At 35.8% G+C, this 15,115-nt stretch overlaps 1 protein-coding gene across 1 annotated transcript in view; it reads right to left on the bottom strand.

Moving 5' to 3' along the window:
- Window positions 1-15,115, bottom strand: part of ATP2B2 (ATPase plasma membrane Ca2+ transporting 2) — a 436,864-nt gene that overhangs the window by 55,944 nt on the left and 365,805 nt on the right. Inside the window, exons 16-17 of the mRNA XM_075159342.1 lie at window positions 919-1,160; window positions 118-352 (exon numbers count right to left, since the gene is read on the bottom strand). Coding sequence (XP_075015443.1) covers window positions 118-352; window positions 919-1,160 — 477 coding nt within the window. The remainder of the gene's footprint in view (window positions 1-117; window positions 353-918; window positions 1,161-15,115) is intronic.

The following is a 15,115-nucleotide window of genomic DNA, read 5'->3' as shown; positions in this document are numbered from 1 at the left end:
CTTCCATCTTCTTTGACAGAGCTAATTAAAAAAAAAGATAAGAACTGCAAGAAATCTGTAGTTCAATTTATGTTCAGTTCTCCGAGAAATGCTTTATAACATAAGAATTTTATATACCTCTGGCCTTACTGGGTCTTCAATGCCAACAACACAAATGCAAGTCAGGTCAGATAATATGTCATTTTCATTGTCCCAGTCAGGCTCTGGGGTGCTGTTAAAGTCTCGGAAAGCAACACAGATAGTTCTCAGTCCATCACAGGCCATAGGTTCAATCACCTTCTTCACCATTTCATCTCGGTCACGTGGTCTGAAGATACGAGGTTCACCAGCTGCATTAAGGATCCTGGAACATCTTTTTTATTTATGGGGGGAGAAAAAAAAAAAGTTGATTGTGTATTTGCATGACTGCTGAAAAGTATTCCTTGTATCAGCTCGTTTCATTCAACGCTTTCCTTTTTTTGATGGCAAGTTTTAAATTTCTAGTACATTTCTAGATCAAATAAGAAGATTCACTACTGATGTATCAGAGAATTTGTTTGTAACTTATTACAGAGACATCAAGAGCCCTTCATCCATTATTTCCTCAATACCCATGTAATTAATGCCAACTTACAATGAAATTGAAAAATCCTTATTTTCCAAATGGGTTGAACGTAAAGAATCCATTCGTAAACTACTGAATGTAGACCCAATTCTCTGGCTAGCCAAAGATAAGAAAAACAAGCCAAACAGTTTTGCAAGAGTGAGGACTTAAAAAAAAAAATTTAGAAAAGAGCAGTAACAGCTTATACTACTAAAGTGTGACATATTCCTACTGTAAGTAGCAAATTCCAAATACCAGAATTCCCGCATATGTCTTATTAGTGTCAGTATGTTTTGCATTTTGGAAAAACACAGCAACTAATCCATTGGACTTACTTCTTCAGAACAATTTCAGAAGCTCCTTTGCTGTACATTCGGAAACTACCATCTGGCATTTTAATGACTGTACTCATGGACTTTCTGACAGAGTTGAACGTGTAGACTTTATAGAGTTTCTCCTCAGGGATGAGGTTCCGAACAGGCTCATAATCCTGCTTCAAATCCAGGACAAATCCCAAGAGGCCACACTCCGTCTTATTGCCTACCTGGCGAGGCAGGCCACCCTCTTTTTCTGGTGGCTGAAGAGAAGAAAAAATTAGATATGAATTTCTCTAATGATAAGCAGTATATAATGCCTTCTGAACAATTAATAACAAAGTTACAGTGTGTTGTTTAAGATCTGAAACTCTAACTGTGCAATCATGTGTCTTCCGATTTTTAAAAGCCAGCAAAAAATCCATAGAGCTTTAACAGACTTCAAGCAGCTATTCTCACAATGAGGAAAATTTCTCTAGACGAATAGCTACATTTGGTCTCTTGCATTTCTTTTCTTTTAAATTAGCCATTGGCAGTTGAATAGGTTAGGCAATACGTCATTAAAAATAAAGTAACTTTCTTTAGGCTCAAAAATAATTAATTCTCATTTGTCACAGAGTATTTCGTTTTCTCACTTGCTTAGAATTATATTGTTTTGCTGACTTTCATGGTTATAATGGTGAGTTAAAAGAAGATCTGTCCTTTTTTTTCTACCAGGCATTTTTTATGTAAAAATAAATCTGCATCTAATCGTAACAGTAAATCTCAGTTAAAAAGGTATTTCTAACAATCTATAAAATAATAGTTCTACATCTGAAAGTACCTGTTTCTAGAACTACCATGCTGCTGCTTCAGACAATAAATGCTTTATATGTTAGGAAAAAATGCATTTTGCAACTCAGGACAATTCTCAGTCCTTCTAGGGACAAGGAAAGCTTTACCTTCCCATTCAAAATATAAACAAACAAACATACATTTCATTTACAAACCTTCTTGGAGGTTTAATACACCCCAAAAAAAAGTTCCTGTGTTGTCAAGACTCCAGACTGACTTAAAGTGACCCATGTGTGAACTATAGACTTTTGTTAAATTTTCTTGTGCTCAGTAGAATTAGAAAAGTGTTGCTTAAGCTAGGGCTAAGCTATACTGATGGGAACCAAAAGAACGGAAAGTCCTTTCATAACTTTAATTTGCATTGAAAACAGGTTTTGATGTGACTCCAGACACGACTGTAAGTCATCATTTTCAATGTGACTTAAAATTTTGCTTCACATTTTGCAGAATTGGGACTGCAGGACTATATTCAGAAACCATGTTTAATTTCACTATAGACTTTAAAATCCAGTCTGCTTTGGAAATGGGATTCCTGAGTAGATGGAATTCCCTACATTGCCCCTCAGTGGGATGAGGGGTAATGCAGGGAATGACTGAAGTTGCAAATCAGTAATCCTACTTAGATTTGAATTCTTGCAATAAGTACGACCACAAAAAGGAAAAAGGGGACCTTTAAGTAAGCATTAGCAAGTAAGTAAGTATTCCAGATAACCACCAATTGCAGCTGGTTTAAAAAATGAAGGTCAGATAGATAATAATAGACTGGACTAGAACTGAAGTAAGCAAATAAACACAGATTTTCCATAAGAATCATCCTTCTAGCATCAGGAAAATATATACCTGATGACAGATAGATTAATGTAATTTCTTTTTCAGAGAGATGCATCTATGGTGAGCAATACATAATAATCTAAAAATCTCTGTCTCAAAGAGATTTATCCTTCCAAAAAGAATTGTAACATCTTTCTTCTATATGAACCATCATTTTTACTGAGTTAAATGGGTCATATTTGTGTTGCTATGACATTTTAGCATTACTCCAGGATCAATGTAAAACATTGACACTCAGCAAAAATGCTAATATGATATATTAATTTTATTATATGCTATAACAACTTGCTCTGCTATAATCCCATTATACTGTGATGTAACTTCCCTCTGGATTCTCAAATTCACTTAAGAATTCCTAATTTAAAACCCAAGAGCTTGTAGTTACGTGTATCTGGAAGGATTGTTACATTCAGTGGCTATGAAAATCTCAGTTAGGAGTCAAAAAACCACTCTTTAAAGCACAGTTTTGTTTAAATAAATTTTCATGACGTTGCAGGCACACGGTTCCTGAAACACACGAAGAACTTCAGGTTTCTCAAAGCAACAGAGTCATCAACGTCACTGCCTGGGTAGTGATGCTAGGAAACTATATCAAACTCTTTCCATTTTAGATCTAAATCCTCATTTATGCTTTGGTTCTCTCTGCCACTGAAGTCAGTGAATCTCAACATTGACTTAAATGTGAATGTGATCGAGGCCACTAGCAAACGCACACTGGAAACATAAAACGCACACTGGAAAGACATAAATTTCTTTCCATCAAAGACATACAATCCTAGACAATAGTTAATTTATACATATGATTTCATCATGACCTGATGTGAATGGATGTTGAGAAGATAAAAATCTATCCACATTTCACCGTATATCGAACTAAATGTTAAGAGCCCTTCTAAAATTATTTTTATTTCAACAAAAAGCAGATCACACTCTCCTCTTCTTACTGTGATCTAAAAATAGATTTCTTTTAGTGAGTATCTTTTGAATGCAAATACGTAAGAAGGGCAAAAAATACCAGTGAAAAGAAAATGAACAGACATTGCAGAAAGCTTTCAAAATCTAACAAGTGGCCACCTCCCTCTAGAGCAGCTGCTGCCTCCATGTTCTTTGTACGTTACATTATAATAAAGCATATGGTGGTGAGAGCTGGCAAGTAGCACTTCCTTTCCTGTACTGTTTCAGCTCAAAATCTATATGCCAAAACTAGTCTCCTTGCAGATTGTTCTTGACAACCCTTTGCAAAAGCTGCTGGATTTTAGAACTTCCTACTGTGCTGTATCTAAATTTGTTTCTTGCTGAAATCTGCAGTTTATGGCACCTGGAAAACAATTAAAAGGACAGCCCAAAGGGGTTACTTTAGAATAATTAACTAGGAACAACTTCACTGACTCCTCGGAGAATGAAAACCCTTTGACAACGTATGAGAGAAAGCCTTTGAACTGTGATTTGCAAATAGGAACTAGTCTTTTTGAAAGCACTGTTTCTCAAGAGCTCAGTGAAAGATCTTTTGCTAGTCACAAGACAGCTACATACTGTACAGTCCGCTACTAGGAAAAGACTGATCCGATATCTTCCCCCAATAACTACTTTCCAGTGATCTTTCCAAAATGCTTTCAAATGTTTCTTCCAAGTCTTTGTATTATTTATGCAATAATATTTCAGTCATAAGTAAATACTTGCATGTAAAACAAACTGCAGACATGTTAAAAAAATAGTTACAACTATCAAATAAAAATAGGTTTCTAGGTCAAAGTACAGCTGTATCATTAAGGCTGAAAAATACCAACCCAAAAGCTAGTATTGACCTAATACTGAATTTGGATTACAAAAGGGATTTTCAGAATTATTTCACTGAAAAGTAATTGACTAATAAAACGGGTTAAGAAGGAAGAAAGATAAAACTGTGGGCATAACTTAAAGAGGTGCTTCAACTTTTAAAATTAGATTAGGAAATTATAATGCTTCCGTTTTTACCACAAGACTTACTACGCCTCATTTTTCTCATTGCCCCTTTTGATGTGAAAAGAGAGCACTGGGAAGAAGATCCAAGTAGTCTTTCCAAATCAAAATGTTAGGATTTCATATATTATCTGAAGTCTTCATTTGTTTTATGTTATTCTCCTGTGTTCTATAGATTCAACTACTCCTTTAGAATAATGATGATTGTAAATATACCAATTTTATTAAGATAAAAAATGAACTTTGCTAGAATATTATATCCATATCGAATGTTCCATTTCAACTCCATTCACAATAGGCAAACAGACAGAGGAAACCAAATTTTTAAAATTAAATTGCGAAAAATTTCCACTCTATACTTTATTTACTCAAAAAAGAGAGAATGGACCAGGATGTGCAGGAATTTTCTCTGTATATTTAAACATTATATATGTAATTTAAAATAACCTAGAAGGATGAATGCTGTTCGAACCATGTGGTATTTTTATTTTTTAATTCCTAATACCATAAAAAGGAGAACTACTAAAAAACTATAGTACTATCAAATTCAGAGATATTCCCTCGTTACATAATTTGGTCAATGGTTTAATGGAAGACATCTAAAGCAAGATTAAAACATACTAAATTTATAATCAAATGTATCAGCTTTTTGTAGATGCAGGTTTATTCAACTGACTTCAGGCTAAACCAAGGCACATTTAGAAATTACTGTTTATCTTAGAGAAAAACTTAAAGATGAAAGGAGTGAGTTCTTTTTAGCCAAAGATTGAGAATCTAAAACTTTGCTTGAGTAAATAAAATTTTCAATTACACAATGGGAAACGGTTTCAAAAGATGTGTTGAAAATAAGAAAGCAGTGATACTAGACATCAGCTGTTCTAGCTTTCATTTATGATTTCTCTGGGATCCTGTTAACTACAGAAGTTCAACAGCAGCACTGTTATTTCTGTCTTTCATAGTATGACCATTTCCACAGATCCTTCACCCCAGCTATAATCTGGATTCTGGTTGCCAAACACCAGAATTTGCTTTATCATCTCTTTTTTCTTTACTATTTGTTGTAAGACTATTTATTGTTTTCTAGCTGTATCACCTCTGCATAACTACATAGGAATGCACATCCCTGCATAAGAATGCAATAGAAACTTCGATAAAGCTTGTCTGGAAATAGGCTGGGTTTGATACGCAGATTCTCTTACAGAAAATTTTTTTCCACTTTCACTTATTGTTTAGAAAGCTTACTTAATAATCCCTATCTGACTTTTCTCTTCCCAAACAATACTGTGGAACATTCCTTTGGTTTTACTGAACTTCTGCTCACATTATACTTTCAACACTATCTCAGTACATAGCATACTGCTGGCTTTCCAGCAGACCACAAATGGCGTATTAATTATACACATGACTAGGATAACACTAATTAACCAAACTCCAAACGTTTTATTAGAATTCTTGAAAAATCTTTTTATGGATTAAAGCAAAGAAAAACAAAACAGCACCCTAAAGATAAATTTCACTACAAATACCTGGCATCAGTCTATACTGTTAAAATGTTATGAATTTACTTTCCTAAGGTCTTTATTTAGGAATAAAAATTAATCTTTATATCTTGTGCAGATTCTGACCTTTGCTACCCCTGAGGACACATCTAGAATAGTATTGTTGACCTGAGTGATGAGGAAGAGCACAATTTGTCCTCAGACTGTTTAGAATTTTAAGTAGTTTTTCATGTTAATGATTAATGTTACCTCTGTTTTATACAAAGCACAGAAAGCAACAAGCTATTTTACAACTCAGAATCATCACTGCAAGGTACAATGCTGTTGAAATTCAGTTAAATTAAGGGATTGAAAAAAGAACAGTTAACAACTTGGAGCTGGTTGGGTAATCATTTGGGCATCAGAAGAAATAGACTGCATTAACCTTACGTACCATTCTGATCTCACTCACTGGATTTAAAGCCCCATATTTAAAAGTTTAAAGGTTTGAGGGTTTTTTTTTATTCTCATGCACACCACTGAGCAGACTAACACAGGTGTTCCCATTCACTTATGTCTGTTCATCAGAAAGTAAAATTTATCCCCGTTTTACCTTCAGAAGATTAAAAATTTTTATACACTAAACTGATAAGAGTTCTCTTCTTTTACTTCATTTCAAGCTCAAGCAAAGCATTTCAATTCCAAAGAACTTAAGGATGGTGAGCTTCTCAATTCCTGACTGATCAGTTTCCTCCATAACGCATCATCTTTTGGGTCCCATGATTACACATTCATCATTTCAAAGCTCTATGGTACATACATTTGAAATTTGTCTCTAAACAACACAACAAAAAATGTTTGGGAGCCCTTTAATAGATGCTGTATATACTCCAGTAACAAAAACTGGCTATATTTTCTAAATATAATAGGATTTGTGTTTCACACGTTACCTAATGGTGTTACACAGTGCTGTAGAGAAGCCGGAAAAATATTGCAGGGTGGCAGGCAGTATGTTTTGAGGAATGCTTATACAGCTCAGAAAAAAAGAAGACATTCACTTCTAATGGTGGCATATATTTTGGGCTCGGGAATTACCAACAGCATGTTTTATATGAAAAAGAATCAGAGAGGAAGAATCAAACAGAAGGGTAACGGGAGAAGGGAAAGCGTTTTTAGTAAATCCCTTCTTTATTACCAAGTCTCTCCCTTTTTCTTTAAACACCTCCTGATACAGACACTTAAACATCTCCAACACAGACAGGAGGACATGGAGTGTTTGAATCCAAAATCAGTGGAAGGAACAGGATTAAGAGAAAAAATGGTTTTACACAGATGTGTATTGGTAATCAAGCACGTCAGCAGTATTCCCTGGCATAAAATAGGACTAAAACAAAGGAGAATGTAGAGAGGGAAGTAACAAATGGATCGCATAAATACATAAATATCTGAAATTTCACCGTTGCTGCCCTGAATTGATGTGTATCCAATATTTCTATTCTGAAAGACTGGAAAAGGGAATACAACAGGTAAATCCTTTTGCTTCCCATTATCCACAAAACCCTAATACCCGCAGCAGCTCCATTTCTTGGGAAAATGTGCACCAAATAAGTCACCTCAAGTTCTCACTATTTACTCTAGGCACCAGCAGCCACCATCATAAGCCCATCAAAATCAAGGCAATTTATTCCAAATCGGGACTGACAGGCACTGATTTGTTAGCCAGCCTAGTACTCATCCCAGATCTAGACAACCTAAAACGAAGGCACTTGAAACATGTTTCATCACTCACAAGAGAGATGAAATCTAAAGACTAAAATGAAAAATGTAAACAACATTGTTTAATACATTTGTAAGTTGTTACTTAATACTGGTGGCTAGTGAGGCTGCCTTCTCGCTGAACCGGCTGCTGTACAGCCCCTTAATGACTACACGCTGAATGCAGGCAGGGGTCTCACATCATTTAGACATCTATGCTACAGTAAAATTGTACTCTCAAAGTACATTTATATTGCATGTCAAGCCCAAGTCAGGACCCCAACCTGCTGGCAGTTCAAGCTGCTAAAGCCATAAGATAACCTTCGTGTATCTCTCGGTTCGAGGTTGAGCAGGACATCCTGCTGAGCTCAGTTTTGCTGTCTCAGCGAGAAGCGAGCAGCAATGGAGCAGCAGTTTAACAGACTCCCCTGCCGCTGGCCAGACGTGCTGCACCCTTCAGCTGACACGAGCAGCCTCCTCAGACGAGCGACAGCGGTGTCGCTTGGCACTGCTCCCCAGCACAGGCCCCCATCTTGTTATTTAACAGCCATTTCACTATCAGATCTGCTCAAACTTCCTAGGAAATTGGTAACAGGAATTTTTGACTCATTGCTGTATAGGGTAAGAGACAATGTATTTGCACAGTAGCCAGAACGATGGGATTATTTAGGTACAACGGGCATAACTAGATCTACCACAACAGTTGGAGGATATTCAAATCCAGGCTTCCTACATCAGATTAGCTCTGATGGAGGGTAATGATTTAATTTTTAGGAGGATAATTATTTAATTTTTTTTTCTATTATCTGAAGACAGACCTGAAAATGATGCAACAATCTATTTAATTAATGCAATGCTGTCGTACCATGTAATTCGCACTGCTAGCACTACAAGTTTATTCAGATATAACATTATATAAAAATGGCATATTTCAACATCTCTTGTTGCCTCAAATAACAGCAAGGCAATAATCATATAAAAAGGGGCCAGCTGTAATTATGTTATGTATCAGTGTGACATTTCCTATCAACGTGGCAAAGTGAAGAGAGCAGCAGTGATGTGGCTCAGCGAGTATGGACTCATGCTTGTTTCAGCTCACGTAACAGGAACAAGGCAAAAATGATACTATCCATAAATTCCCCCAAGAGTGATTGTGCAAGAAGATGAAATCATGCATGAAGAACGGACCGAAAGGCTGGTGTGACAGTCTCTACTCCCTCTCTCATTGACTGTTACCTATTTTTACATTCAACGAGAGCTAATACTTTGCCCTTAATTTTAATAGTAAATAATTAAATTACCCTTTTAGTTTGAAGGACAAATTTACCTTTGATTCATTTGAATAATAAAAGGATAAGGCCAAAAAATACTACTGCAAATATGAAAATTGTTTCTTCTTCTCACTAGTTGAAAGTAAAAGATGGATATGTCAGTCCTGTGTACATTTTTCACAGAGTTACAGAGTAGTTGAGGCTGGTAGGCACCAGCCTCCCTCTTCTGGAAGACCATCTAGGTCCAACTACAGCAGGTCGCTCAGGGCTGTGTCCAGTTGGGTTTTGAATACCTCCAGGGAGGGAGACTCCACCACCTCTCTAGACAACCTGTGCCAACGTTTGACCACCCTCTCAGTAAAATGTGGTTTCTCATGTTTAAATGGAATTTCCTGTGCTTCAATTTGCTCTCATTGCCTTTTTGCCTTTCACTGGGCACCACCGAGAAGAGTCTGGCTCCATCGTCTTTATTCCCTCCCATCAGGTACTTACACACATTGGTAAGGTCCCCCCTGAGCTTCCTCTTCTCCAGGCTGAGCGGTCCCAGTTTTCACAACCTCCAACTTGCATGTCAGGCACTCAGCCCCATCATCCAGATCATTAATGATGTGAAACAGTATTGGCCCCCCTTATTGATCACTGGGATACCATTAGTGATCGGCTTCCACCTGGACTTTGTTGTCACAACCCCCTGAGACCAGCAGTTCAGCCAGGTTTCCATCTACCTCACTGGCCACTTTTCTAGTCCATACTTCATCAGTTTTTCAATTCACTCTCAAGAACAGAGGATGCAAGTTAAAAACACAGACAAAACATTTATATTGTCTGTGCATAAATTTTCAGACATGCAAAATGTTGACACGTATGAGCAATTTACACTCTTCATATGAGAATATTACTCCTAGATATAAAGAACTTGTTAGAACTAAGTAGAACAACAATTGCTATTTCCTTCAGCTTCGCAACCAGAGAAAAAGCGGGATAGCTACAGTAGAAGCAATATTTGAGGTAGTTAACACAGCCAAATTTAACTACATTTATCTATGTAATTAATTGAATTGGGCCCAGAGCAAGGATTTGTGATTTCAAATTATGAAAACATTATTTTAAAATTAATTAATACCTTTTCATAAAGTCCTGCACATGTAGCTGAACAATACTTTAAGAAACCAAACATTGACATGTATGTTATATTTATACATTACAGTTCATTAGTGACTCCGTAATCAAAAGATGTGCCACATGAGTTATTCCTTTTCATCTCCCAATCCATTTTGGTTCTCTAATTTGAACTTTTTCCTTTTGTAATAAGTAGTCTACATTTCAAGATTAAAATAATTAAAATAGAAGGTTGGATGCCTTTTAATTTAAAAATTAAAAATTATTTACAAAAAATCTCTCAATTCCAAATGAAAACGATTCATGGCTGAATTTAAACAGAGGTACATTAATACACCACATTACAGTGCAAAGAATGAACTCTGCCTTGTTACATCACTACTGATTAACTCTACTTAGGACTAGGATACTCCAGCTTTAGTGTTTCCAGACTAGATTAAGCTGAATTTTACAGACACAGATTTTTCTCCACATTTCCCCAGAAGAGGCTTGGTGTATTTATTATACTATAAGATGTTATTTGTCTGTAGGAGCTTTCCTATTGTTATTGATCTAAATCATTCATATGTTCTATTATAACATATAATTTAATAACAATTTGGCTCTCAAATTTTGAAAATTAGGTATTCCATTTCCAAATTTGGACACTAAAAATCTCAAAAGGACTCTTGTCCTTTTGTACAGTCCCATTCACAGGGAACTGGTAATTGTTAGATTTATACTAGTGCCGTTCCAGCTTTGTTTAAGTGCAACAAGAACTGTTGACAAGTAACCTATATAATCAAAATAATTAGACACAGCAATTGTTATTAACGTACTTTAATTAACAACCAATTTACTTTAAATACAGTCTAAGTACAAGGTTTCAGTTGAAGCTAGCTATGAAGAAAGAAGCAAGAGCATGTTTCTCCCCTATTACCAATATGATTAGAACACAGACCAGAGTGACAAATGTGCCGTTTTTAAACTAAATTTATTAATTAAGAACAGATTAACAGATTTTATAACTTTCTGATAATTTGTTCCATATATTTGGCAAAAGCTTGCTATATTTTCATGAAAGACAAATGAGCTGAACATTTTTCTTTAAGTGCAAAAGAGAAATTGCACTTAATTGCAGAATTGTAATTGGTACCTCCATAAAGACAACCCAAACATCTGCTACCTTGTTCTAGCTCTATTAAACTGAGGTTTTACTGCATGCTGATATTAGACTGGCTTCATGAGTATTGCAGACATAGAAAACAAAGACGGGAGACAAATTGCATAATGTTGAGCTGATCAGGTAGTGAAAATTCAATTTCAGGGCCACACCTGCAGTTTAAAAAGTGTATTTCCAAATTAGAACCGATACTAGGGATTTACATGTTTTTGCCAATACTAAAAGCATTAGTGCATCCGTTTTAGGGCTGAAACCTCATCTTTTAGATTTGAGGAAACAGAGATACATTTTCTTTACTTACAGCAGTGATCTAACGAGCAAGTGCACATTTGGAAAATGTCCTTTGAGTTACTCTAATACACGCTATAGTAATCTATCAACAGTTTTCTCCCTAGCATCTCAAGACTTTTTCTCACCGAGGTTGCCTATGAAAACCTTATTCAATGTTTCTGAACACGTCATCATCAAAATTCCAGTTACATAATCTTCCTCACTTTTAATGAACTAGTTAAGTCTCTTAATCAAAATTAATCACATTTTTAAAAACATCTCCACTAGTAGTCTCAAGTGCTTCTCATGCATACTTTCTACTAGCCATTGTACATGAATTTCAGCCACAAAGTTGTGAAACGCACACATCTATTCCATGTTATCTAAATATACCAACTCTCATTTAATTTGCATAACCTTCTCTATGCTTTTTACTAATTAGAACTGGAAATCTTGTAGTGCACTGTAGACGTTAACTCATCATTTTAGGCTAATGAATTAGACAAAAAAACAAAAACAAAAAAACCAGTGCCACTGTCTGAAAAATTTGTACTGTGATAATAATCATACTGTACAAAGATTTTATCATCACATTAAATAACAGAAAATGCATGGCATTTACATATGCACATCAAAATTCTGAATTTCCACAGAAGAAATAGTGTTTACAGGTAGCTGATCTGTGCATACAGTCTTCATTTGCACAAAACTAAACAATATTTTGGATTTTCTACTTTTCTACTAAATATATCTCAGATAGGAAAACTATATTTCTAGAAAGCTCAAACCAAAGCAAAAATCAGTCTTAATACTTGCTCTCTTTCTGGTTGCAGCACGATTACAAACAATTTGTATAGTTTAAGAAGCTAAATTTAGTAAGTGCAAAGCAAATCTATGATACATAAAAGGAAGTTTTTTTCACTTGACTTAAGCTACTGATTATAGCCTATCATAATTATAGATCTTCTCTGTTAGTAGTACTCATTTCCAGAGTAAGGAAAAGGGTTCTTCAAGCATCCATTTCTAAATGAGTCTAAAACCACTAACAGCAGCTATTTCACTCACCATACAAAATGTACTCCTCTTTAAATCTATACTAGCACATATCAGCTGAAATTACTTTTTAAATTGGTTTCGGTTAGTTAGGGGTTTTTTTGGGGGAGGCAAATGCATAAGCTCAAGTGCTTAGGTTAGAGCAATGCTTCTCTAGTATTTTCTCAGAGGGATTTTTTTGCATGATTGGTGGGGTAACGTTTGAGATGCATTATAAATTCAGTCCTCTGGCCAGCCCCTCTCCTTATCAGGATACTAAGAATGATGCCTTCTGCCTCTGCAGAATAGCAGACTCTGAGACTGCAGCCAATTTTTATCTGATTATTCATTCAGAAGGAAATGGAACAGGAATGATGGAGAGGTTGAACATCCTGTCCTTCTTTGTAGGAAAATTCTCCCAGAAAAACTTGTCTCTCACCTCTCAAATATATAGCCCCTAGCAAACCAGCATTGAGCCCTGTCAACCTTTCTCCTTTGGAGCGAAGGGAAGTGTAAAGTAACAATTCTCTGCTCACTTGAATAAGTAGAAACCACAGAAAAATAAAAATGGCGTAAGAAATACGCAGTGGAACTTTTTAACATACTCAATACTTTCATTCAGCATTATGATCAATGAGCTACAGCTACTGCCTGGCACTCACTCATAATTTCAGATGGATGAGATGGGCCAGTGTCTCCATAAAGACTTGCCAGTAGCCAGCCATACTCTTTTGCTGTGTGTGTTTGCACTTACATGCGTGAGACAGGTTTGTAGCAGTACTTACTAAGTTGTCCAAAACTTTTAAAACTTCCTTCTTAATTTTTCCATGCAAGGTGCCTGCCAAAACTGTCATTTCTTCAGTGATGCTAAGGAACAGCATAGTTTTGATGACGTTAAAATACTCTAGCAACCCTTCTTTGAAAACTTTCCATTTCCTCTGCTAGACTCCAGCTGGGAGAAGGATTTATGCAACGGATGCCTTCTGCCCATCAAAGTCATATGCCTCTGAGAAATCAGATCCATCAAAGTCGTACGCCTTTGAGGCGTCAGTGCCCCTTGCAGTTTGCTCAGAATCTGTGGTTACAATTCTTCAGAATCCCATCCATTCTAGAGATTTTCCCGGCTTATCTGGCACCATCTCTAAAAGCAGAAAGGCCATCATTTTTGGACACCTTCCCACACTCACTTGTGAATAACACAGAAATATGATTGATCAGAACGCAGAGGAGCCAAGAGCTTCACATACAAGAAGAGAAAATTGGAAGCTTGAAAGAAAAATTAATAGTGGGGTCTATCTGCAGAAGAAAGCAGGAACTATAATTTGAAGCATAGTTTTTTACTTACTGTATATTTAATACCAACTTTCTAGGACTAGCTGTGACTCAAAAGAAAAGAAAAATAGTATTTTGCTTACGTTAACAGAAATATAATAGATCTTACTAAGTGCAATTTCATTCACAAAGAACAGCGATGCCAAGTCAATGTAAAGTCTTTTTCAAGTCTCTAAAGTAAGTCCTGCACATTTATTGCTCCGAAATTAGCAAGATGTTTTCTGTCATATACTTTATTGCCGATTGGTTGTATTTCAGGCATTGTACCAGTTGAGGGTTTTTTGGGTTGATGTTGGTTCCCCCCCGCCCCCGAGGAATAAACCACCTTGGAGTTCCGAGAGTAAAAAGAAAACTTACTAAAAACTATATAATATATATTATATATTTATGTAACATATATTTGAAAGGAAATTAATGACATATTTCATTATGAGGTGATTCACCCACCGCATTGTTTTCTAATAAGCCTGTTTGTGTATCTTTCTTTGATTATAAAACCACTACCATTTTCTATGAAATTGGTATTAAATTATCGCATTTGAAATTATTATATTCCTGTTCCTGATGATAGAGAACACAAAGAAAACCTACATTAAAACAGATGTGCCTGAAGTAAGTGGTTTACACCCACTCATGTAAAAACAAAAGCTCCCATCAGGAAAACATGCTCCCTGGTAATAGCCCCTACGAAGTGTTAGCACTAAATTCTAACCAGCATATCAATCAGCTCCAAAGTGCGATGACTTTATCTCAGTAGGGTATCACAGGCATGAAAAGAAGTACATATTAAAATCATTCATTGTGCCAATATATTTTATTAAAAAAAAAAATTGGTCCTAATAATGATCAGACAACAATAAGCAATATTTATACATCTAGATGAAAACACTTTAGAATACCTTGCAGGAAGCATTGACATTTAAAGCCTGTGATCAACAGGCGTCTTTGGAAACAGTTGGCAGTTATCCCTCATCTTATGCCAGTACAAGATGAGTGGAAAGTAAGAACATGAAAATAAGATAAATAACATTAAAAAAAATCCTATGCAAGGTAATAGGAAAGACATTTGTTGCATCATAGCAAGTTAAAAATCTAATTCACTCATTTTCATACAAGCAAGCAGGAAAAAAAAAAGCTAATGTGGTAAATGATACTATGGTAACAAAAAGCTTCCA

Source organism: Calonectris borealis, chromosome 10 (genome assembly GCF_964195595.1).
Source record: "Calonectris borealis chromosome 10, bCalBor7.hap1.2, whole genome shotgun sequence".
NCBI lineage: Eukaryota > Metazoa > Chordata > Aves > Procellariiformes > Procellariidae > Calonectris > Calonectris borealis.
Note: the sequence above shows the minus strand (reverse complement) of the source record. Positions and strands in the feature narration are given on the sequence as shown.